This window comes from Triplophysa rosa, linkage group LG1 (genome assembly GCF_024868665.1).
Source record: "Triplophysa rosa linkage group LG1, Trosa_1v2, whole genome shotgun sequence".
Classification (NCBI taxonomy): domain Eukaryota; kingdom Metazoa; phylum Chordata; class Actinopteri; order Cypriniformes; family Nemacheilidae; genus Triplophysa; species Triplophysa rosa.
In genome coordinates, this window is record NC_079890.1 from 22,411,986 (window position 1) to 22,437,109 (window position 25,124).

Here is a 25,124-nt window from a genome sequence, read left to right on the forward strand (position 1 = left end):
GCCACGGTTGCGGAGAGACATCTCTTCATTTGCGCTCCTGTGCACATCTTCTGAACGCGCATTTAGTGCAGCTGTACACATTTTAATCTGGACAATGTCAACAAGTAAGTTTCACATCAACGAGTCGGAAAAAGTAAAGTTTTAATGGCAATCTGAATAGGAAAGCCAAAGTAGGTTTAAACAGTTTGTTTCAAATGGAATAGTTAAGGACTGTAAGGGTTAATACGCCACTGACTGAAGTTACTGCAACAAGAGCTTTTTTATTTAGTATTTAGCTTTCTTATATCATTTAAGTTTTCATTATTTACTGATGTTTATTTAAATGTTTTATATGCTGTAGTGTGCCGTTTCACTGATGGATTTGCGCGTTAAACATTGACGGATGTTTCATCCTCATTTATTTCAAATATCATATTTCAATTATTTAACAATTTCAAGTATTTAAATAAGGTCTATATTTCTCTTCCACTCGTCATGTGGATGCTACACGCAAATATAATAATATAAATATTATTTATATAAATAATATATATTTCTCAACCACCGCACCATCGCGGTCGATTTGTCTATTACCACCGCGGTGGTAAAAAACTGCCACCGTCACAGCCCTAATAGCTTATTGAAATGGTGAACTGATATTTGACTTGGTTTTAGTCTATTTTACGAGTGAAACTTGTTTTCCGGCTGCATTGAGTCCATCAAACTAGATGCGGACTTAGTGGACACCGAATCCTGTTATTTACACATGTCATCTGTCTGGTCTGCATGTCTGAGTGAATGAACTGCACAGTTTAACGTGCTACACGCGTGATGCTCATGAATTTGTCTGCGTCTGCGCTGAATGAGGACATGAACCATGAACTTCACCTCCAGAATTGCACAAACATGTTATTGTTTGAGTGAAGAAACAGAGATACTAAAAAATAAGGGTCTTCTGACAACCTGCCAAAATAAAAGTCATAGGCTATTGTTTGAAATTATTAGTTCCATTTTTATTCATGTTTCTTATTTATATATTTGTATTATATTGCATTTTGAATATAATATGGCAATGGAATGTACTAAATGGGTTTAGTTTTCGCAGATATTAATGTATGCTATTTCAGCAATAAAAACTAATTGTTCTAAAAAGGAAACAAATGAGTTGTTTTACTCATTTTAAGAGACCTGTCTTATTTTCTCTTGTATATTTAGTATTGCTTTTTAATAAAGAAAAAGTACTTATTATCCGAATACCCGATTAATCGATGGAAAAATCAGTAGAATACTCGATTAGTAAAAGAATCGATAGCTGCAGCCCTAAAAGTAGCAATGACATTTATTGTGCTTTCACGGATGTGACACCAGCACATTTACAGCACGGATGAACTAGGGGTTTTATTCTGCCCATGTTCATTGTTTTAACTGCAATGCACCACAACAGCCAAGTGACTTGCGTGAACCACCTTATTCCCCTGTGCTACCCACTTGAGGGGCGCAATCCACAGTTTGAGAACCCAAACCTCTGATCTAAAGGTCCATGCATCGCACATCATGGCCACTCTGCAGAGGTAAGGGATGTTTTTACACTTTTCCTTACAGAAAACCCCAGGTGGTGCACAGCATGTTGTAGTTCTAGCTCTACTTTTTACATTTTCTATTTAAAGTATTGCAATATATCGCAAATGTGTATCGTATCGAAATACACAGCAACATATTGTATCGTGACCCATCTATCGTGATATGTATCGTATCTGGAGGCACTTGCCAATACACAGCCCTACGTCAAAGCACTCACGTTATGAGCATCATCGCACATTTCAACGCAAGTTTCGCCTTGGCTCGCCTAAAGTTAAACTTTATTAAAACTATTAACAGCTTTACAAAACAATCTGACTTCTGAAATACGTGAGAATGTACGTGCAGATACCTGCACCAGCAGGTGCAGGTGAGAGAGAAAGCACCAGACTGGAGCGGATCACGAAACTACTACAGACTGAAAGAAGGTCAAAAGAGTACTTGATTTGTTACTTTGTTATGGGTGCATTAATTCACATGTTTTTTCATCATAACTCCCAACTTGCAGAGCGTAGAGTTAACCACGCCTAATTATTTACATTCACTATGAAATCCAAAGTGCGCCCAAACTTTTGATTTAAAAGACGCTGGCCAATTGTTGTTAGTCTGCCATTACGCTCGTATTTCTTCTTCGCTGTGAATTACAGTTTCCGTTCATCTGACCAGCCGGAATCTGTGAGCGCCACCACAAGAAATCTGGGGGTGCTGGCGCTCCAGTAAATACAGTTTACAGATTTAGATCTTTAGAATGTGGGAAAAAAATCGATACCTGGTGCCAGAGTATCGAAAGCGTCTCGTGGGGTAAAATATTGCGATAAATTGCCATATCGATTTTATCCACCCCTACTAAATAACGTAGAAGCGAATGTATGAAGTGTCCATCATTATGCATCATTATGTGTCCAGGATGCGCATGAGCGAGTCTGTTCCACTCTGCATTGGAGACTTTTATACGGTGATAGTTTTGTGCAATACATTTTTTTTGTTAAAGGAGACATCAGATAAAAACCCCACTTTTTCTGTGTTTAAGTGCTATAATCGGGTCCCCGGTGCATCTTTGGTGTGCTTTTCCCTGCAAGCATGTGAGAAATTGAGCCGTTAAGATTTCGCTCCGATTGTGACGTCCAAAGCAGATTTAAAAAAAAAAAAGTTGGAAAACCGTTTTTCAGCCAACGACCCTGCGTCTGTGTGGAAAGGCCTTAAAGACATGACCAACTACAAGCCACCATCCCCCAATTTTGCAGGCAATCAACACCTGGTCAATGATCTGAATGACTTTTACTGCAGATTTGAAAATGCTAACTTTACACCTCACTCCAACTCTGACATTCTCTCTACACAACACCTATCACCTTCAGTCACCCCACCTCCTGCACTTCAGATCAGTGAAGAGGATGTGTGCCGAGTCTTTAGGAAACAAAAGACAAGAAAAGCACCAGGCCCAGATGGTATCTCCCCAGCCTGTCTTAAAAGCTGTGCTATTCAACTGGCCATCATCTTCTCACAGATCTTCAACAGATCACTGGAGCTGTGCACAGTTCCTTCCTGTTTCAAGCGCTCCACCATAATCCCCATCCCAAAGAAACCCAAAATCACAGGACTGAATGACTACAGACCCGTCGCTCTCACATCTGTGGTCATGAAGTCATTCGAGAGACTGGTACTGGCTTATCTGAAGGACATCACAGAACCCTTACTGGACCCCCTGCAGTTTGCCTACAGAGCAAACAGGTCTGTTGAGGATGCAGTTAACATGGGGCTGCATTTTGTCCTGAAACATCTGGATAGACCAGGGACCTATGTGAGGATCCTGTTTGTGGACTTCAGCTCCACTTTCAACACCATCATCCCATCACTGCTCCAGACAAAGTTAACCCAGCTATCTGTCCTGGCTCTATCTGTCAGTGGATCACCAGCTTTCTGACAGACAGGCAGCAGTTAGTGAGAATGGGGAAACTCACATCCAGCACCCGCACAATCAGCACTGGCGCCCCCCAGGGGTGCGTTCTCTCCCCACTGCTCTTCTCCCTGTACACAAATGACTGCACTGCCCAGGACCCTTCTGCCAGACTTCTGAAGTTCGCAGACGACACCACACTCATTGGCCTCATCCAGGATGGTGATGAGTCTGCGTACAGACAGGAGGCTGAGCAGCTGACTGTCTAGTGCAGTCATAACAACTTGGAGCTGAACACGCTTAAAACAGTGGAGACAATTGTGGACTTCAGGAGAAACCCCCCTGCACTCCCCCCTCTCACCATCATGAACAGCACTGTGGCAGCAGTGGAGTCATTCAGGTTCCTGGGCACCACCATCTCTCAGAACCTGAAGTGGGACAATCACATTGGCTCCATTGCTAAAAAAGCCCAGCAAAGGTTGTACTTCTTACATCAGCTGAAGAAGTTCAACCTACCACAAACTCTATTAAAACAGTTTTACTCAGCTGTCATAGAGTCTGTCCTCTGCACATCCATCACTGTCTGGTTTGGCTCAGCCACAATGTCAGACATCAGAAGACTACAGAGGACGGTTCGGACTGCTGAGAAGATCATTGGTGCTCCCCTGCCCACCCTCCAAGAACTCTATACATCCAGAGTGAGGAAAAGGGCTCAGAAAATCACCCTGGACCTCTCACATCCAAGCCATCAGCTCTTCACAATGCTGCCGTCTGGTCGGCGCTACAGAGCACTGAGCACCAAAACAACCAGACACAAAAACAGCTTCTTCCCTCAGGCCATCTACTTCTTGAACAGTTAAATGTTTTTACACACCGTGCAATTAATAACTCTGTGCAATAATAATTAAGTGCAATATTAATTATATCCTCCAGATAATACATTATCTATTTTCTGTAAATTATATTTCATTCATTCTGCTGTATATAGCACATACCTTGTACTACAATAGTCTATTCTTATTTTTTACTTGTACATATTTACATACATACATAGCTTTACTCGCTATATCTTTATCTTATGTTTATTGTACTGTATTTCTTAATTTTTTATACCCATAGGCCCTTATTTAAATCATTGTGTACTGTATTCTATTGTGTTATGGTCTCTGTGTACTGTTGTTGCTGTTTCTGTGTTCTGGATGCTCCTGTTACCAAAACAAATTCCTTGTATGTGCAAACATACTTGGCAATAAAGCTCTTTCTGATTCTGATTTTATTATAATGTTACCGCCCCTTAATCTACACAATTCCAACCACCGTGCTACGCCATTGTTGTTTTCACAAGCAACAGCGGTGTACGTGACGCCATGGCTAAAATTCATGGACAACATGCAATGTAGTCGCTGCACCAAGTCCAAACCTAGGAAGAGACAGGAGTGGATTTATTTTAATTTAAGTGGAAATCCCTCAGAAACCATAAGTGAAAACCTGCTTGTTTGTACGAATCACTTCAAACCGGAGTGCTTTATCAACCTGAGACAGTACAAGCAGGATTAGCTTCAAAGTTGTTCCTCAAGAGGGATCGAGACCGTCTGAATGAGACAAAACTAAATCACGGGCTAAATAGAACATTCAAAGCTAGTGTTAAACTTACTGTATATAAGTGCAGATGGACACTTGGAGTTTAGCTGTATGAATGTTAATACATTATGTGCATTAATATGTTTAGCTGTGGCAAGCTGTTTGTTTTGCTAATGAACAGGGGTGAACACTGGGGTTAGTTTCGTTATAAACGTCTCAAATCAATCGTGCTTAGGCTGAAAAATCTGTCACAGCAAACTAGCTCTCACGTTGTGTGTGTAACATTATAACTTGTCAATGACAAGCGCTAAAATCCATGGAATCCACTGCAGATCTCAGTGGAATTACGTGGATTGTAGGTAAGCATACACGCACAACGTAAGCGCATTAGGATGCGCTGTTTGCTGTGACTGATTTTTTGTCTCCGGACAAATGATTTGAGACATTTAAGACGAAACTAACCGCAGAGGAATTCAGGAAATATCATTTAGCTAAACCATTGCCATGGCAGTACTACACGTGTGTGTTGCGAAAACAGAAATGGCGGCAGCGCCATGGGTGGACACGTTCAGAAAAGGGGGCGGTAATATTATAATAAGAACGACTACCTACGTCAGAAAGCGAGCGAAATCTGAACGGCTCGTTTTCTCACAGGCTTGCAGAGATAGGCTCACGTAAACAAAGTTACTGGATTGTCATTTTTCACGTTTTCTGAGTTGGTAGATGCACCAGACACCCGATTATAGCACTTAAACATTGAAAGTCAGATTTTCATGAAATGTCCCCTTTAAGCAAAATATGTTCCAAACATTTCATGAAGACCCTAATAAATCATACCAACTTATTGAAAGTGCTTGTCTGAGGAGACCTTTAAACACTTTTTTGTAAGTATCTGTTCTTTATGAGAGCACATTGTAAAGCATATATCATACTCCAGTACAAATTAAAATGCATTTATAAAATGTTTTTAACTTTAATACAGTACCTATTACATTTTTAAAAATCCTACTTTTAAAAGTAAAAATACTTGGGTAAAAGAAAGTGGTAGATTTTAATATACTCAAGGATTAAAAGGTTAAAAACAACATTTATTTATGAAATGTAGGAGTAAAAAGTGTTATGTACTTTATCAGAGTGTTTTTACTTTGGACAAAAAATACTTCCCTACATTATAAAGTACAGATATTTTAAAATGTACTTGAAAGTAAAAATGTTTAAGTACTATCCATCTCTGGCAATAAAAGATAAAAATATGCAATTCTACGTTGATCAAGAAAAACAGTGCTAGTATCGGATCAGGATCGGTATCGGCAGATACTCAAAATTCTGGTATCGGAATCGGCAAAGGAAAAAGTGGTATCGGTGCATCCCTAGAAGGAAACAAGCATGCGTTCATTTCCAACAGGTCATGTGATGACCGCTAGCCACGCAGTGACATCTGTTGGCTCTCACTGCAGTCACACTGACATACAACATAAGAATGACAAAGTAAGAGCAAGTGAGTTTCTTCTCATTCCAGCTTGAAGTATCGGTTTCCTTTGAGGTAGAGCATGTTGGTAGAGGGTGTCCTCACACCATTGGGGCAAAAAAAGGTGAAGTGGTGAAGTGTATGGGTTCTTACCCGCCAAGGGCAGGTACTTCCACAGCAGGAAGGGAAAGCTCGCATTGAGGTTGCCCGTGCTGCGCTGTGGTCAGGTAGAGGGCTTCAGCGTCGATGCTATCCATCCAGTGCCTTTGTCAAACGCTACAGAAACACACCAAACATCACAGGACACACATCAGACACATACACGCACAGGAAAACACATACAAGAAAGGAAAAAGAACAACAGACGGGATAGACAGATTGAAAACTGCATGCAGCAAAACTGTTTGCAGACAGATAACACAAATACAAAGCATTTAAAGGTCCAGTAAGTGAAATCTAGCGGCAATGGTTGTGAATTGCAACCAACCGCTCACTCCACCCCTCCCGTTCGAAACACTACGATGGCTGAAAGAACATGGCGAATTATATGCAAGGGGACCCGTGGTGTATGTAGATAGAAATAGCTCATTCTAAACATAACGCTTCATTCTGTAAGCTTTTTATACACCTCTGAAGACATAGTTATGTAAAATATATTGCATTTATGTCAATAGATAATCTAAAAAATTACACACTGGACCTTTAAAGAGAGACGGAAGGCACTCATTGGATGGAATCATCATTGTACACTAGGGTTGGCTCGATACCAAAATTTTGGCTTAATACCAGTAATATCGGTACCACATCGGTACCATAGGTATCATGATAAATAACCAGCCCCAAAATAAATTATTTGAAAAAATAGTAAGACTGCATAAAACTGCTTTAATGCATATTTTATATATTTTTATATTTTTTATATAGCACCATTTTTAATTTTACACTGCATTACTGAAAAATGCTTTGGTTATATAGATTTATCATAATCCCACATAATTTTTTTCTTGGAAATACATCGGAAAAAATATTGGTTTATCATATATTTAAGGTTTAGGCTTTTACCTGTCAATAATAAAACCGCCAAATACTTGTAAATTAAGTAAATTGATCAAGAGTGAAGCCACCATTGATATGCTATCAGTCATAGAAATGCTTCTAGTCTGTTTTTTTCTCACTTACAAGACAACAATAAAATTTTACTCCTATGTTAATGAAATTTTGGTAGACTGGTTTTCACACTGAGATTATCTTAAATAATATAAAATTGTACTGCAGGTTATTTTTATGGTATATGCTTTAGTTTTTATTGTGTTGTGGTGGTACATTTTACAAGTATTACCATGCTTTAGTTACAATAACAGGGTTTTTCCTGGCTCAAAATCAGGTGGAGTTGGTGCCATCCTGATCTTTTACACACACACACGTAGGCCTACCATACCTTTAAGTGGCATAACCAAAGTGACTGAGTTTGACATATTAAAAGTTCTAATAAAATTAGATAAAAATGACAATTATTAAGTTGTATAAAACATAACTTTTATTCAACCAAACAGTAATTTTTTTTAATCAAATAAAGCTTTTTTATAATTTTCAACTAACTTTTCAGCCCACAATAGCCAACTGAATTAACCAGTCTTTCTAAATGAGCAAAGCTCATTCACATCTTGCACTCTCTGTGGTTCACTTTAAATGATTCAAGGAACTCTTATATTCGCTAGTGACTGAAAAGTTCAATAGTTTAAATGAATCGGTTCAAATGAGTCATTCGTGTGCGAGTCGTTCTGAATGCAATGTGCGTTCATACTGGCAAACTCGCTATGTACAGTATATGTGGATTCAACGATCCAACTGCACAGCTAAAGACATTACAATGGTGGACGTCATGTTAATGTAAGAAATATCAAGAAATTAAACGTACTTGGATGCAAAACAAACAGCCGTCAGGGCTCTAGACTAACTTTTGCACTGGTGCGCCTAACTTTTTTCTTAGGTGCACCAGCACAAAAGTTAGGTGCACCCAAATTTTCGACCGCATAGCATTTAACACAGCAGTTTTACAGGTTCACTTTTAAAAAAAAAAATCCATATGTCCATATAGGCCATATTGACTTGTAAATGATTAACTAACAATCTGGTCAACATAAAGTTCTTTATTTGAAGCACAATTCTACAAGAAAGCAGGGCTCTAGACTAACACTTGAGAGAGGTGGCACTGGTGCTACCAAGTTATTCAGTTGGTGGCACCAGCCCTTAATTTGATAGCACCAGTCGTGGGGTGAGTTAAGAAAAAAGAATCACTAAAACATTAAAATGTGTTTAATACATTAATAAATCAATTAGAAATTAATACAAATCATTGTTTATGATTGAATTATTTTTATTGTATATGTAGACTCTCTTTCAAAACTTTACCATATTTAAAGTACATCTTTCTTAAAGCTACTTTCTTCCTTTATTTGTTGTGAACGACTCATATAAGAGAACACAATTCCTTTAATATCAGTGAGTGTTTTTGGGCCCGTCCTTTGTTGTTTGATGAACATTATAAACAGAGATCTTTATTATGCTGCTGCCCCTTTAAGAGCTAGCGCAATATACTGGAACACGTGTTTTGTTTCCCAACTGTTTGGTCACGAAACAAACTGAATACCTTTACAAGGTTTCTTGTTAATATGGGAATTTTTTTGGTTATTTTGTGTTAATATGTCCGTTTCAGAGTAAGAAGGCGTGAAAGAGAACTCCGTTTAGTATTTTGTGCTCTGACTCTCTGGGCGCGCGCATCTCAAACAACCCGCGAGACCTGAAGGCTTTTAGTGATTATTCTTCATGAAAGCTGCATTGATACACGTTTGGCTTCTATCAATAGCGACTCACAAATAAATAGTATTTAGCATGATGTGTAACGTTTTGTATGCTTTGCAGTATTGTTAGAGATCTTTATACAATAGTTCAGTGCTTAAAGTTTAAACACGTTTCCTGCATTAAGGCCAATTTATGGTTCTGCGTAGGACCTACGCCGTAACCTATGGCGTAGCCTACGCAGAGCCGCATACCCTACGCCGTAGCCTCACGCGCACCTCTCCAAAAATGTAACAACGCATCAACTCAACGCAGACCGCAAACGCTGTGATTGGTCGGTTTGGCAGCATCGTACTTCCTTCTACGCATTTCTGGCGTCTTCTTCCGGCAAGTTCAGAGTCCACAAAAGATCAACATGGCGAGCATCGACATCGACCAAGTACTGAGGGTCTGATTGAAGAGGTTCGGAAATGCACGCATCTGTATGACTCCTCTTCGGCGGACTATAAAGACTGTCAGATGGCGGCGAATTCTTGGAGAGAGATTTCCTCTAACGTCGGTTTGGAAGAGTGTCAGCAAAAGACATGAAGAACTTCGCACTTTATAAACACTATGCACGATCTTTTTCACTTTATTGGCTTTAGTTGTATTTTTTGTTTCACCTTTTATTGTTACTAGTTTTTTGAAAGTTTTATATTTGTGTTAATATTGCATTGTATACTCATCTATACATAGTTTGCACTTTTACATATTCTGTTCTTTGACTCTTTTGCAAATAAAGAACAAAATTGTGACACTTCCAGATCTTGGTTGCATTTCGTTTCATTTTTAACTAAACAATTAATAGGGTGAGTTGTCCATGACAAAATATGATATTCTATCAGGGTATCATTTCAATACACAGTTTTGACATCTATGTATGTGCTCTACGGAGTACACCCCTTTGAAAAGTATACTTTTTTCAACAATATCTAAATGAACACACATAAAAATCCAAAATGTGGACAAGACTAAGTTTAATATAACATCTGTTTAACTTCTAACATGAAAGTAAGGTTAATAATATAACGGATTACAAATTTTTCTGTTTCGATCAGCTCCAACCCCATTAAGATGCGATCAACCTCCATTGTCGTCTTTGGGGGCGAGGCATTGATAGATAAGTGAATGGTTGAAGGAGGGGAGACGAAAATGAGTGACTGAATGTGCAGCTTGCGCAATATAACATTTCTGCGCATTGAATTTATAATACGCAAAAATTATATATTGATCAGTTTGACAGTCGCACCGGTGCGACCATTAAGAAAAACTTGTCGCACTGGCAGGAAAATATGTCGCAAAATGAGACCATTTAGTCGCAGTCTAGCGTGTCAGAGCATTGGTTATGATTTTCGGACGGATCAGGCCTTAACTTAACATTCTTAACGAAAAAGTTGTCAATCGTTCTTTTCATCTTCTCTCATCATCCGCGGCTACATCCACTCTGTTTGTCTGACGGGACTAGGCTACTCGCCTCTCTGTCCGACTGCAGCACACCATTTTCAAACGTACACACACATACAGGAATATCTGGACCACGGCCAATCAGAGGGGTGTCCGCCCTTCACTATCTCTGATTGGTTTAGACCACGATATGGGCCTAATGTGTCTGTTGTTGAACCACAGGGAGACTTTCGCAGAGACTTTTTTCCCTCGAACGGCTGGTCGCACCGGTGCGACCTCAGATTTTTTTTAGTTGCACCATTGAGAAATTAGGTCGCATGTGCGACCAAATTGGTCGCACTCTAGAGCCCTGGCCATGAAACACAGGCTGGCTCTTGTTCTGCAACTCTTTTTAGCGCCTCAGTGTGCTGATAACGAAACAGTGCCTCCACTGAGGCGTTATGTCGCAACTGCAGTTACAAATTACATTGTTAAATGCATGCAGCATTTCTTGTGAAGACTCACAACATAATTTTGGCGAGAGCCTGAGGCGGCATGACATTTGATGGACGCGGCCGCCTTCAATTTCTCTATGCAGGAAAAACCCTGAATAAATACACTAAAATGTGTAATATGCAGGCACTACAGCTCCCCCTAGTGTCTTCTATAGAGATGTGAAATAATTGCGATGATCTGAAATCATCGCGATGAGGCCAAACAATCGCGATGAGACGATTATTTAACAATCGTGACAGCCCTAACTGCCACATAGCTGTGAAATTTGGAACAGCAGTGTTTCAAGTACCGAAACAAGCTAAATTCTGGTATTGAACCGTTTGAAATCCAACATGTACCGGTACATTTCCAGAACCGGTTTACCGTGCAACACTATTGTACACTAAAGAGTATAATATTAATAGAAGCCAATTCATGTACTTTGCATTTTTCTGGAAATATTTTAACACATAGAAGCATATTTTAAAAAGAGTTACTGAAAGGAGAGTGTCTGTTTATCACTCGGAGGTATGCATGTGTCACGCATGAGCTTTTCTGCTTTGTGAACAAAGTCCAGAGTTTTATTCTACAACGACATATGATAAAGTCAGAGTAACAGATTTGTTAAAATAAGTCTGAAACACCCACAAAACCTTCGCTAGCGCAGTAACTACCATAGCAACAGAACTGCGTGCATAACTATTAGGTACGTTCATTTTCTGATCATACTTTTTTCCAGGCACATTTTAACCATTCCTAACCACATCAATCTTAATAATTACTATTAATTGTGTATCATTTATAAGTGATATAGCAAAGGCTTGAAGTGAAAAGTTTTTTATATTAAGGTGTGCAGAACAGAGGCACTTTTTCTTTTACAGGTATAATGAGTCAAAAAAAGACATTTAATATACACAGAAAAGTAAAAAATATGAAATGCCCAATATAATATTACAATAATGCAATGCTAGAAATCGCAACATTAAGGCATGAACAATGGAGCAGCAAAATGTTCATTGCGTTAGCAGTCAAAAAAAAAAAACAGGCAAAGAAAACACAGTTTAACTGCAAAATTATGAAGAATTAAGATGAAGAATAAGGTGTGAAATAGGGATGTTCATATTGACCTTTTAACAGTTAACCGATAGTAAAAAATTTGACTGATTAATACTATCAGTTAAACAATTTAAAAGGCATTATTTATAAGATAATCAATTTTAATATTTTTAATTAAAAGTAATAATAATTTAATAATACATTTTTAAATAACTTAAATCATGCATGTTTTTTTTTTTTTTCTGTGTGGTGAAAGAAAAATATGCTGTACATGTGTTAACTCACAGAGTGTGCAGACGCGTGCGAGCAGGGGCCCGTTTCAATAAGGAGGTTCAACCAACTCTAGGTTAAACCTTGAACTCAGAGTTGGTTTACTTAGAAATGAGAAACTGAGTTTTTGGTTTCAGAACAGCTGATTTGAGTTAGTTCAATTTACTCTGGGTAGGCTTACCCTTAGCCATCATCAATGGAGCTCCGATATTATGATTCACCATGGCAACGGCACCAAAAAAAGCAACATGGCGGCAGAAAGCAATTGAGAGTGAGGCACACTTTCCACTCGATTTACTGATGTCCTGAAAATGACTCAAGTTTAAATGAATAAATTGATACCAATAAACAAATAAATGAATCATTAAATGAATGAAACAACAGAATAAAGCAGAAATAAAAAAAAATCATATTCTCTCACTTGCCATGAGTGCTCCAGTTACGCGAGTGAGACGTCATGGTGTATAGGACACCTATAGGGCGTCAGACTCTCGTGCAAAGTTAGACTGATCGCCGGTTCGAACCCTGCTCTGAGCAGATTTCAGTTGGAATGACTGCACGTCAAAATTACTTGTTTATTACCTTTATCGCTTCATTTCTGCATGTATTTATTCATTTCTTTATTCATGCACTTTATTTATACACTTTATTAAGTCATTTCTCATCGTCCATAGAAAATTATGCTCTGATGTAATACACGTACGGTGGCTGATGTTATTGATGTAAGGATGGATGAGATATTACTTTATTAAATAAAAACTAGCCAAGCTTTGGATTGAGGTAGGCCTGCTATTTTTATTTGATGAAAAAACTGTGATGGAAATAAACCTTGCCAGTTCAGTAATTATTTAAGATATTTTCTTGCCTATTTATTTTATGCTTTGGATTTTTATTATTTTAGTTTTTCTCCATTGTCCAAAATGCTGCAGGTTCGTGAACATGGTTTCACACCTTATCCTTCATCTTAATTCTTCATTCTTTTGCAGTTAAACCGTTTTCTTTGTCTGTTTTTGTTTGATTGGTAACCCAATGAACATTTTGCTACTCCATTGTTCACGCCTTAATGTTGCAATTTCTGGCATTGCATTATTGTATTCTTAAATTGGGCTTTTTTACTTTTCGGTGTATATTAAATGTTTTTAGACTCATACCTGTAAATAATAATTCTGCATACCTAAATATAAAGAATGTTTCACATCAAGCCTTTGCATCACTTATAAATGATTATATACAGTTAATAGTAATCATTAAGATTGACGTGGTTAGGAATTTGTAAAATGTGCCTGGAAAAAAATATGACCAGAAAATGAAGGTGCCTAATAATTATGCACGCACTGTAGAGAACATATCGGTGTTCATAGCACTTACACTCTCTAATCTATATTTAACAAAACAAACATTTTAATTAACAGAGATGCCGGGTCTGAGGGGACGACAGACAGATTAAAGTCTGAAGTTCACCGAGCAACTGGCCAAACATATAAATTCTTTGTACAACATGGCAGGAAATCTGTACTTCCTGCAAGAGATCTCTTGACGAGTATTGGTGGCCAGTTGACACCTGTACATCAATAATTTATCGTTCCCTTGGGAAACTCCATGTCATACCTCTGCGAGGAGTGGCTTCTGTCCCTGAAAGAACAGTGAGAATGTTCCAAAAAGATCAGAGGCCATGCCATGTTTTAATAGCTGCCGAGTGACTGTGCGACTTATTCATGGCCTGTCTATGTAAGGCAGTGTTATAGGCCTTTGGGGTGAAGGGTGGGGGTAGAGCATATGGTCAGCACAGTTCATCTAACAACAATCTCACTCCTGACTCTGAAACAGTAGCAGGACAAACAGCACAGTGAACAAATGGAGTTTTGCCGAAGCATCTGGAACAACCCTGCAGCTGGCATCACACTCGCAACTGCCTAGATGAACACTTCCCCTCAGTCATTTTGTGGGGCACCTTCTCCCTATCATTTTCCTCAATGTATGGCTACAAAACACTTGTATGTGAATATGCTCTAAAACCCTGCTTAGAGCGGCACCTCATTTCAGCCTTTCAGAATGCCAGGGGTCATAAACTTGTAACCTATTCAGGCAGCTCACTGACTGTCCAAAACAGAAGGTTACTTCACAGCAGATACCTAAACAGCTGCTGTCATTACAGCGAAACTTGAATAGTTCCACAAATCACTCTCATTGATTTGTTAGTCAACAGGACAAAAGAATGGTGGCCCTTTTTTATTTCACTTTGCTGTTTTGAGTGTAAGAGTTGTTTAAGAGCTTTCAATGACACCAAAGCATTTCAAAGTCCAAAAGAACATCTGTGCCAAGAGCAACAACAGCTTACAGAAATCAATCAGGGTTGAAGTCTCCTATTATTGCAATAACTTAGTCTTCTGGTACACGTGTGTGTCAAGGCCACAGAATTAATGTGTACCAAAAGACTGCAACACAAATTTACCAGACATATATGGATCTGTGCATAAAAGGGGAAAGTCCCTGAAATTTACTGAATCCAACTTACATTATAAAGGTTTTAAACCTTAAAGCAATAATGAACTTTAAGGAATGAGGCTAAATGTTACCACTTAAACGTCAAAGTAAACTCTCAGTAAAAATGCATCTGTTGTGACAAGATTCTATTTTATGTCACTAAACACAGAAGATGCTGGTGTGTTAATCAAAGTGTGCTTTAATGTTCCTCAGTATTATCTAAAGACAGATTTGAGAACAGATTACTTTAACTGAACAGTGCTTAGTTTTATTTATTTTATGATCGTTTTTAAGTATTTAGTTTATTATTACAAAGCCCCCTTAAATATTCTGCCATATGGCAGTGATGTGCACTTTGTGGTAATTTCCAGTTTTTTAAAAGCTGTTTGACAGGTTTTGGACCATTACAGTGACATGTATTCAGCCATCAGCAGAATCAACTGTTTCAAAGCCAAACCGGAGAGACTATTCTACCCAGAGCCAAACCACCCTCAGACCACCAGCAGCACTTTCAGACCACCAGCAGCCCTTTCTTTTTCAAACAGGAAGTCAAGCTCAGTTTGAGATTTGAGGACATTTAAACTGTGGTGTGTAAAAGTGGCTGAGGCCAAATTAAAATGATGCAGACAAAAACAACTCACTAAGTGCATATGTGCCAATTTCAAAATATTGCATCCTGCAAAGAACTGAAAGGGATAGTTCACCCAAACATGAACATTCTGTCATGAACTACTCAATATCTAGTTGTTCAAAACCTGTTTAAATGTCTTTGTTTGGTTGAACAGAGAAAGATATTATAAACGACAATGGTAGTTAAAAGTGCCTTAGAACTATTTGCTGTCCTACACTCTTCAAAATATCTTTTGTGTACCGTTCAACAGAACAAAATTGTAAAGCAATTTATACAGATTTGGAACAACTTTTTATTTTTGGGTGAACCATCCCTTGAAGTGTTTCCTGCAGCTAAAAATGCACATAGCATTTAGCTAATTATTTTATAACTTTCGCGAATTAAGCTTTTGTAAAGTCCATCACAAGACTACGTGAATATTTGTAAAATGCACCACATTCCCAACATTACTTATACTATGTGTAAAATGTGTTACATTCATGCAACAACAATGTGTTTGTTTGAGATGTTTAAAATGGAATGGGGTAATAATTATTTGGGGATTTAATGGCACTCATTAGCCACATTAGCAGCAGCATAAGCAGGAATGTTCCCAACAGGTGCTGCTGACCTCCATGTGCTTACTACCTCCTGTAGAGCGTTGTTACGATTAACAGCTGCCATGGTGCAACAACTGTCAGAGAACATGTATAAACTTACTACAGTGAAATCTGACAGAAGTCAAAGAGCTCATGTTTACCTGCAAGCATAAGTATCTTAAGTACAAAATGAATTTCAGTGACCTGATACAAGTATTTTTGTCCATTCGTGAGTCTCTTAAAGGTAAAGCTGTGGATGATTGATGGCTCCTTGAAAGAGCCTGCACTCTGACACACATCCCTTCCCCCTGTAATGGAGACATAAACCCCCTAGACGTTGAGCTGAGCCCTCACAAACCCATGCTTACAACTGCCCGTCTACACTCTCAAGCTAAATACTCTTCAGTCAGTATTTATGCAAATACACACTTATGAGCACAGAACCTGCTTGGAATTGCCAGCCTGTAGTTTGAGATAATGGAGGTGTTGCCATGCAGGACAAAAATCCAACCACGAAAAAAAGCCAAGCACAGCATCATCAATGTACAAATGTGTGTCAGACCAAGTAACCAAGGAAACCATTTGGCTTCAATTCTGAGAGAAATGCAATAGAACAGAGAGTTCTTTAAATGCATCTCTCCAATTACACATGAACGTCAAGGACCAGTCAGTGAAATCTAGTGGCGAGGCTGCAAATTGCAACCTACGGCTCACTCCACCCCTCCCCCCTCAATGGACGAAAATTGTGCTTAAACTTAACAAACAAATCCAGCGTTGTGCAAACAAACGCAACCTTTTATGCAAAAGAAATAAACAGAAAGCATTTTACAAATACGTAATGCAATTCGAGAGAAAATGCAAAGGTGTACCATATAAATGTACTGTGTTTAAGTCTCACCTTTTTATGAGATTCTCTCACAAATGTTAACGTGCAGATTTTCTCACAAATGTTAACGTGCAGATTTTCTCACAAATGTTAACGTGCAGATTTTCTCAGTTATGCAACTTCTCCCAAAACAGCAGATAGTTCAAATGTTTGACTTACATTTATATTAGTTTTTTTGTGCTGGTTTATTTTATTGCAAAAATTGCCCAATTAGCTTGAAATAGCCAAAAAAAATAGCAGCATTCATTTTAAACCTAAATAGGCATATGGCAATCAAACAATGTAGACGACTGACTGAAACAACTGCCACGATGATTTATTTGCTTTTTCATTTTTTATAGCCTAGAAAACTCTCTACTTTAATGCCATAGTGTTTGACAATGTTAAATACTTTTTATCTATGAGTTGCTATGGATAAAAGTCAAACATATGTATCAATGCAACTTTCATGCAGAAAAATCACAAAAAACCGAGTCGCATCTCAGAAAGCGCGCAAAATACTAAAATCTTACAAAAAAACTGACATATAAATCCTGGACCTTCCTAAGCATGAAGCTCAATTTATTAATACTATTCAACCAAACACTATCAACAAAATATCTAGCAAGCAATGCAGTATTACAGCTTGTGGATAAAAATGACGAAGAAATGGGTAAGCAACCACAAAAGCTCTCAAATAACACAAGGAACACATGATTCTCATAAAATGCAACATTGAGTTTCTGGCCAAAAGTGAAAACTTCCTAAAAAACTAAAAACCTGACACAGTGTTTCCCACATTTTGAGAGACTGTGGCATATAATTAGCATATTTGTGACGTCATCACATGCGTTTGGTCTAGTGTTGGCACTTGAAATCGGTTTCGCTTCTACTCTCTGATCTATCACATTATATTATATTTTAACAGAACTGAATTCTATTTCACATATTATCTGGTAAGTTGTCAGACATAAAACGAGTATAAAATATTGACTGAATAACATCCCGTGTTTAATCCAACCAGCTGTTACTTTAACTGCTGCTAAAATCCTGATTTATAAACGCGACATCAACTGACAGGGCCCATTTCCCATAAGGGTACTACAATTATCTATAGCAAATAGAATAGTATACTACAGATTTTTTTTCATCTGAGTGTTAAGGTTAACGGGACTTTTATTTTGATGTGTTGTCAAAAGGCGTTTGAGCTTCAGTGTGGTTGACTGTAGCTTTACTCAAACTGTGAAATGCTTGCGAAATAAACTCAGAGAAACTCTGGAGATAAAGTTCACATGTTCATGTCATCATACAGCTGCAGACAAGTCCACTGTCACGCGTGTAGTATGTTAAACTGTGCAGCTCATTCACTCACAAACGCAGAACAGCCAGATAACATGTAAACAGCAGAAATATGGGCAGGGCTGTAAATATGTCGCACATGCTACGAAAAAAATTGATCCGTGCTACGAATAAATTTAATAGTGTAGCATGCGTACAATACAGTTTTGGAGGTGTATTAGACAGAGCCGCTTGTTTTTGTGAAGTGCGCTTGTCGTTGTGCTTGTTCGTGTGTGAGGTTAACTAGTGGCGCACCACTATTTATTTGAGTTTTTATTTAGTTTTAGCAATTAAAACTTCCGGCTGCATCGAGTCCATTGATCTAGGGCAGGGGTCTTCAATGTTTTTTGGAGCAAGGACCCCTTAGATGAGAGATACATGGAGCAGGGACCTCCTTATACTAAATGTATAAACAGAGCTATTTAAATAGATCCACGCCATCCCGCGGTGAACATTTTACGTGGCTCAAAAACCTTCCAGGGAGAAAAAGGTCCTTTTTGCAGATTTGAGAAGGTTACTCGATAATTTGGTCTTCGTTTTAACCACAAATTGTATTTCGTTTTCAATCCTCCCAAGTTGTCTGTTCCATATGAAGAATTCAGATGCAAAACCCTCTAAGTTTGTCAGACGACTTTTTGTTTAAACAAGCATTTTTTATCAGGCTTCTCCATTAAACCTTACTTCCAGCAAAACCAGATATTTCAGTCCTGGCAGTGTGGTACTTAGTGGGTTTTGAAGTAAAATTATTTGAGAGAGAGAGAGAGGGAGGGGGAGGGGGAGAGGCTTTACAATGAATTAAGCTGTTTTAAAGGGGGTGCTGCAACAGTGTTTTTTTCGAACATATAAAACTGTTTCGTAACAATTTTTCTTAGTCCCTTATTGGACAATTCTCCCAGAAAAGCACGAGGCAGCAAGGAGAGCAGGAGCATGCACAGACGTCACTTTCACTCGTGTGCAGGAGAGAGAGAGAGCATACGTTCGCGAAGTTCAGGTGTTTGTTTGTTCACTGCATTTGGGTGATGAATGTTATATAAACGGTGGATATAACGGTGGATTTGGAGATCGTTTAAAACTGATATATGGAGCCGTCCCAGCGCTAAAAGATGCCGGACATGAACCACATGCGGTGAGTAGGGATGGGCGATATGGCCCTAAAACTCTATCACAATAATTCCTGGTATTTCTTGTGATAACGATATAAATGACGATATATCCATAACGCCATCCACCGCTGTTTTTGCGTCAAGTGATAGTAGCTGCATGTAGTCTAGACCCTCAGAAAAACAAATATTATCAAAAAGTAAAACTTACCCCAAATCAAACAGCTCCTATAATATACCTACAGTATTTTTGTAAATATAAAATATAATAGTGAGATTCGACTTCAAAAGGTTGTAGTAAAGAAAAGTTAAATGAACTAAAGCTCAATAAACACATCATGTCATACCTAAAACTGTATATATTCTATTGTTGGGCGGAAACGATCGATCACATCACGCTGTCAATCACTCTCTCTTGAACTGTGTGAACCTTCTCTTCTCACAGCAACATACACTGAATCTGTCTATGACTCGCGCTACAGAAAGAGAACATGCGGATAAAAGAAATCTAATTAAATAATCCATGCTTTTATACGCTCATAAACGTATTTAAAATAACGTAATACAAACTTGCATTTGTACTGTATGTAAACAGGCAGCAGTGCTGTGCGCGCTGTGTCGCTATGAAAGCACATGTGGGTGCGAGCTGCGCACGGGACGCTCCGTTCATACTGTATATAACAGGCAAGAAATCATATTAAACAATTTGCGCACACGCGCATAACATCTAACGAATGTTTAACTAAATACTTTTAGCCAAACTAAATGTTGTGGTGTAACGCATTATGACTATCAACGAATACTTAACAAACGAATTAAATAAAACGAAAGTGAAACTAAACATCAACTCGGATGCATCTACAGTGCCAACCTAAACGAGATTTAGAGCTCGTCTTTTAGTGCAAACTCTTTCTCAGCTTCACGTCCGCCCTCCGCTATACCCGTTTTCGCTTCACATATGAGATGTGAATGGGTCTCACAAAGAAATACGTCATCAACTAGAATTTATCGTTTATATCGCAGGAAGACTAATTCCTATCGTGTAGGGAATTTCTACCGGTATATCGCAAACGATATAATATCGCCCATCCCTAGCAGTGAGTGAAACTTATGTCTGTGTTTTGTTGGGAATGGGTGCGCACGTGCTTTAGTTCAGCCTCCCCCTCCCCACCGCACGCGCCTAAAGCTTTCAGAAACAATCGTACATCTGTATCTATCTTTTATAAATGTGATCAAACTAAATACTCTTCAAAGATATGAAGTATGCAATACTACTTTATAGGTACTCAAGATTAATATGAGATTGGCAGAAGCCGCGTGTGTTAGGGCCGCTTTAAATAGTAAAATAAAAATAGGAATCATGAAAAATCAATACGGGAAACAGACAACACAATATGTTGTTTTGAGAAGTAACCTATAAAAATATTTTGGTTTGTTTTGAAACTATGGCAGAAACAAATTATAGCAGGCCCCCGTGGTCTAATTAATGAATGGGAAACACTGCTGACAGAAAACGATCTGTGACCTCACAAACAAGTTTGATGACTTTCTAGCTGAACACTTCTGTTGGAAGATCCTAATTAAATAATGTACATCTGAGCGCCAGTCATTTGGGAATGATTTGCACACCTACCTTTCCCCCTGACACATGACATTGAGATGTCTTGCGAAACAAGTATGAGTGTAATACATCTCATCACATCAGTGAAAACCACTTACCCTCTTCTGTAGCCTTGCTTTTCTGAAATGTTGCTCCCGCCAATCTGTAAAAAGAACAGTCATATGGTTAAATTGCATTAATGAACACCTGTGTTAATTGCAACAACATCCAACCCTTTACATTCATTTTCACATCGAGTAAGATACCACCCCTAATTTTCTGTCTTTGCGTATTATTTATTATTGGGCCCATGCTACGAAAAAAAATTGGTCTGTGCCAAGAATAAATTTAATAGTGTAGCACTAGTGCGAAACCGTTTGGCAGGTGCATTAGACAGAGCCGTTTGTTTATGTGAAGTGCATTTGTCGTTGTGCTTGTTCGTGTGTGAGGTTAACTAATGGCACACGCGCACCACTTTTTATTTTTGTTTTTATTTAGTTTTTGTGGTTAAAACTTGTTTTCTGGCTGCATCGAGTCCATTGATCTAGAGCCCTATGATATGTCCGATCACGAATCACGAAAGCAGAATTCTACTATTTAAATATGTCCTCTGCTCGTTCTGTGTGTCTATGAGTGAATGAGTTGCACACTTCAAAGTCCGAGTAAAGCAACATTGAAATATGTGTTCTGAGTTTGTCACATAACAGAAAAGTGTGTTCTTAACCACCCAGCCAGATTTGAATGGAAGAAAAAAACATCCAAGTAAAAAAATACAAGTTATCAAAATCTTGGAAAAAATAAGCAGGACTTTCTGCTCTCAAACGCAGGGGGCGTGTCCGCTGTTTGCGCTAAAGCCACGCCCACTCGAATTGCTCAACCTGAGTCACCAGCCCAGTAGGCCATATGTGAATTATGTGAATACGTTTTATGGGAGGATTTGAATTCAAACACGCACGATACTAATCAATAGATAATTCACGAGCAGGTTAAAAGGTATGCGTATTTGGCATGCTGTCTGGGGTGAGGGCTCCGAGGTAGGGATGCAGCAATTACCAAATTTCACTATTAAGCGCGCTTAAATTATAAACACTGCTATTGTTTGTGAATGTGTACCGGAAGTTAAGTTGGGGTCACAAAAGTGCGCAGTAACGTTTGTTTATGTTGTTAAGATGAAACAGTCTATAGTAAAGCATCGAAAATAAAATTCAGAAAAATTTAAAAAGGAAAAAACTAATTTGGGAAAGGATGGGCACGGGTACTCGGAAGTGACATCGATGACGAAAACAACAATCGTTTGGGTTAGGGCTGGGCGATATGGCAAAAAAGTAAACTCGATAGTTTTTTTCTATATTGATCGATAACGATATGTATTTCGATATAGATTTAATTAAAAAAAACTGTATTTAAAAGAATCTATTTTAAATACAGTTTATTAACAAAGTTAACCTTTAACCAGTTAAAATTCAATTAAATTAATGCACTGTTGCAACACAGAGGATATTAGGCCATAAACAACATGTACCAGTTCATTCAGTCTCATTTTGACTCAATTGACTCGTTAAGTAAAGGGAGTGTTCATTCAGTACATTCAACCAATGAAAGGGCTCCGTTACGGTGTACATTCGAACGCTATTGGCTCAGCACCTGCGCACATACATAACGCTGAAATAATGTCTTGCTCGAGTAGTGGGATTTGTAGTACATTTCTTTAATCATGCAAGCATCTTACATACAAGGTTCAATAATTTAATGTGCACACAAAAACTCACTTCATTTCATCTCTAATCTGTACAGGGCAGCGCTGGTTTGTTTCATAAGCACCAGCTCATGTTAGCAGATATTTTAACGGATATAATGTTAAATGGATATAAAAACGTTTGTGCTTGACTTTCGAAGTAACTCGCTTGCAATTGTGCATCAAGTTTGTTTTGTTTAACCGGCGACTGCGAAAAAAATAAGACACTTGATAAACCGCGTGATGACAACTCGAGGTTAGTTTCACCTTTGTTTCCGCTTCCAGTCATGTTTTCCTCCTCATGTTGAGTTTTCTTTGCCAAGTGCAGTATGAAATGGACTTTATACATTGACGCGCATGATAAAAGCTGCACGCTGACTGACTGTTGTTGCGTTTATTTCTGCGTTCTGTTAGACTGTAAGATTAATCCATATCGAGTCAAAATGGCAATAGCTTGTCATCGTTTTTGAAATACATTCTATCGCGATTCGATATGATATCGTTTATCGGCACAGCCCTAGTTTGGGTCTATAAAAACATTTTAAAAATAAAATTATTTTCTTTCTTTCTGATTGGTTATGCTCAGCTGGCATTCCGGGTGGTACCCAGAGATTTGATTGGTTGCGTTGCGAGAGTTTGCGGTCCAGAGTCAAGTCCGGAGCACAGAAGGTCATATTGAAATCGCACAGCGATGCCTTGTTTCACTTTGATAAACTTGAAAAAACAGTCAAGTGCAAAATGTGCAGTGCCAAGCTGCATTCAAAACATCCAAACTACTACAAGTTTGATTCGTTATCATCTTACACCGTCTACACCACACGCGAGCGTGCAACGTGGCAAAAGCAAAACGAAACCGAACAAGGTGTTTGTTGCGTCTCTTCGCACTACATCAAGTGGGCACAAAATTTCTGTTTATAATGGGTTCTAGTGTTGTATTCGCGGAGCAGGGCGAGCGTTTTCAATCCATTCCCATGGAAGCTGAGCGCGATCGCATAGCACTGCTCCTAGAGCAAAGTGAGCATTCCTCTGTTCCGTGAACGTGCGCTCAAGTTCAAAACAATTGATTAAAAATGCTCGCCCTGCTCCGCACCAGCATATTTGGACAAGATGTAAGGTGAGAGCACTACTATCAGACAGACAAGTCAGACGAGCATTAGAGACTTCACCGTCAGACACTGACATAAAAAAATGCGACAGAGCAGCGATGATGCTTCACCTCATGATGATATTTCTTTTAAATGTTTACTGTATTTTCAAAAACATTGATAGTGAATTTTTTATAATCTAACAGTGTTGATTTAATTATCGACTCAATCTTGTCATAGTTTTATCAACATAAATTTTCATATCAGCGTTGTAAATAAAATCTTTTAATTGCTTTCCTGTGGCTCAGTGGTTAGAGCATGGCACTAACAACGCCAAGCTCATGGGTTCGATACCAGGGGATTGCACATACTAAGAAACAATGTATAGTATAGTGTTGTCACGATACTGGAATTTCTAACTTCAATACAATACCTAAAAAATATCGATATTCGATACCATTTTGGATACCACGGGGAAAAAACTTCTATAACAATAAGGCCCTAAATTTTTTACATTTTATTTAAATTATAATTATATATAATTATAAATTGAACAAGACTAGACAATGAGGTATATTTTTACATTATTTATTAATTGTTAATCTGATGTTCATTTTACTAATAAATTTATTATTTAAAATCAAAGTTGTATTTGTCAGTATTAATGGACCAGAGCTTACATAAATAGTTGTATTTTTTAACTAACATTTAGAAGAGATTAAAAAAAACTTTAACAAATGTATTGCTCATTCTTTGTTCGATAATGTTAGTTAATAGCCTACATTTATATGATTACAATTTTTTAATTTGGCTTTTATTCACATTTAATCATTGATGAGCGCACATAAAGACAGAATCTTTTCTAACATTAACACTTTTTAACTGCCCCAAACGAGTCTGTGAGAGGAGGCAGAGCTCTGTTGACAGCGTTCACGTGCAGTGTGCGTCAACTCACTGTCTGAAAAAAGAGAGTGAGCGGGAACGCGCAGCTAGTATCGATACGTGGGACATGCGTATTGGAACAGTTTCAGATTTTTCAGTATCGATACTTATCGAAATATCGATATTTTTGACAACACTAGTATAGTATAATGCAATGTAAGTCGCTCTGGATAAAAGCGTCTGCCAAATGCATAAAATGTAAATTGTCACCATGAGGGACA

At 38.3% G+C, this 25,124-nt stretch overlaps 1 protein-coding gene across 10 annotated transcripts in view; it reads right to left on the bottom strand.

Annotated features, from left to right (window-relative positions):
• The window catches only part of celf1 (cugbp, Elav-like family member 1), a 54,734-nt gene that overhangs the window by 25,139 nt on the left and 4,471 nt on the right, over positions 1-25,124 (bottom strand). For 9 of the 10 annotated variants that reach the window (XM_057344574.1, XM_057344558.1, XM_057344567.1 and 6 more), the window contains exons 2-3: positions 21,261-21,304; positions 6,657-6,779 (exon numbers count right to left, since the gene is read on the bottom strand). In XM_057344574.1, the coding sequence (XP_057200557.1) occupies positions 6,657-6,760 (104 nt within the window). In that variant the 5' untranslated portion in view covers positions 6,761-6,779; positions 21,261-21,304. The remainder of the gene's footprint in view (positions 1-6,656; positions 6,780-21,260; positions 21,305-25,124) is intronic. The other variant, XM_057344584.1, reaches the window with a different exon arrangement.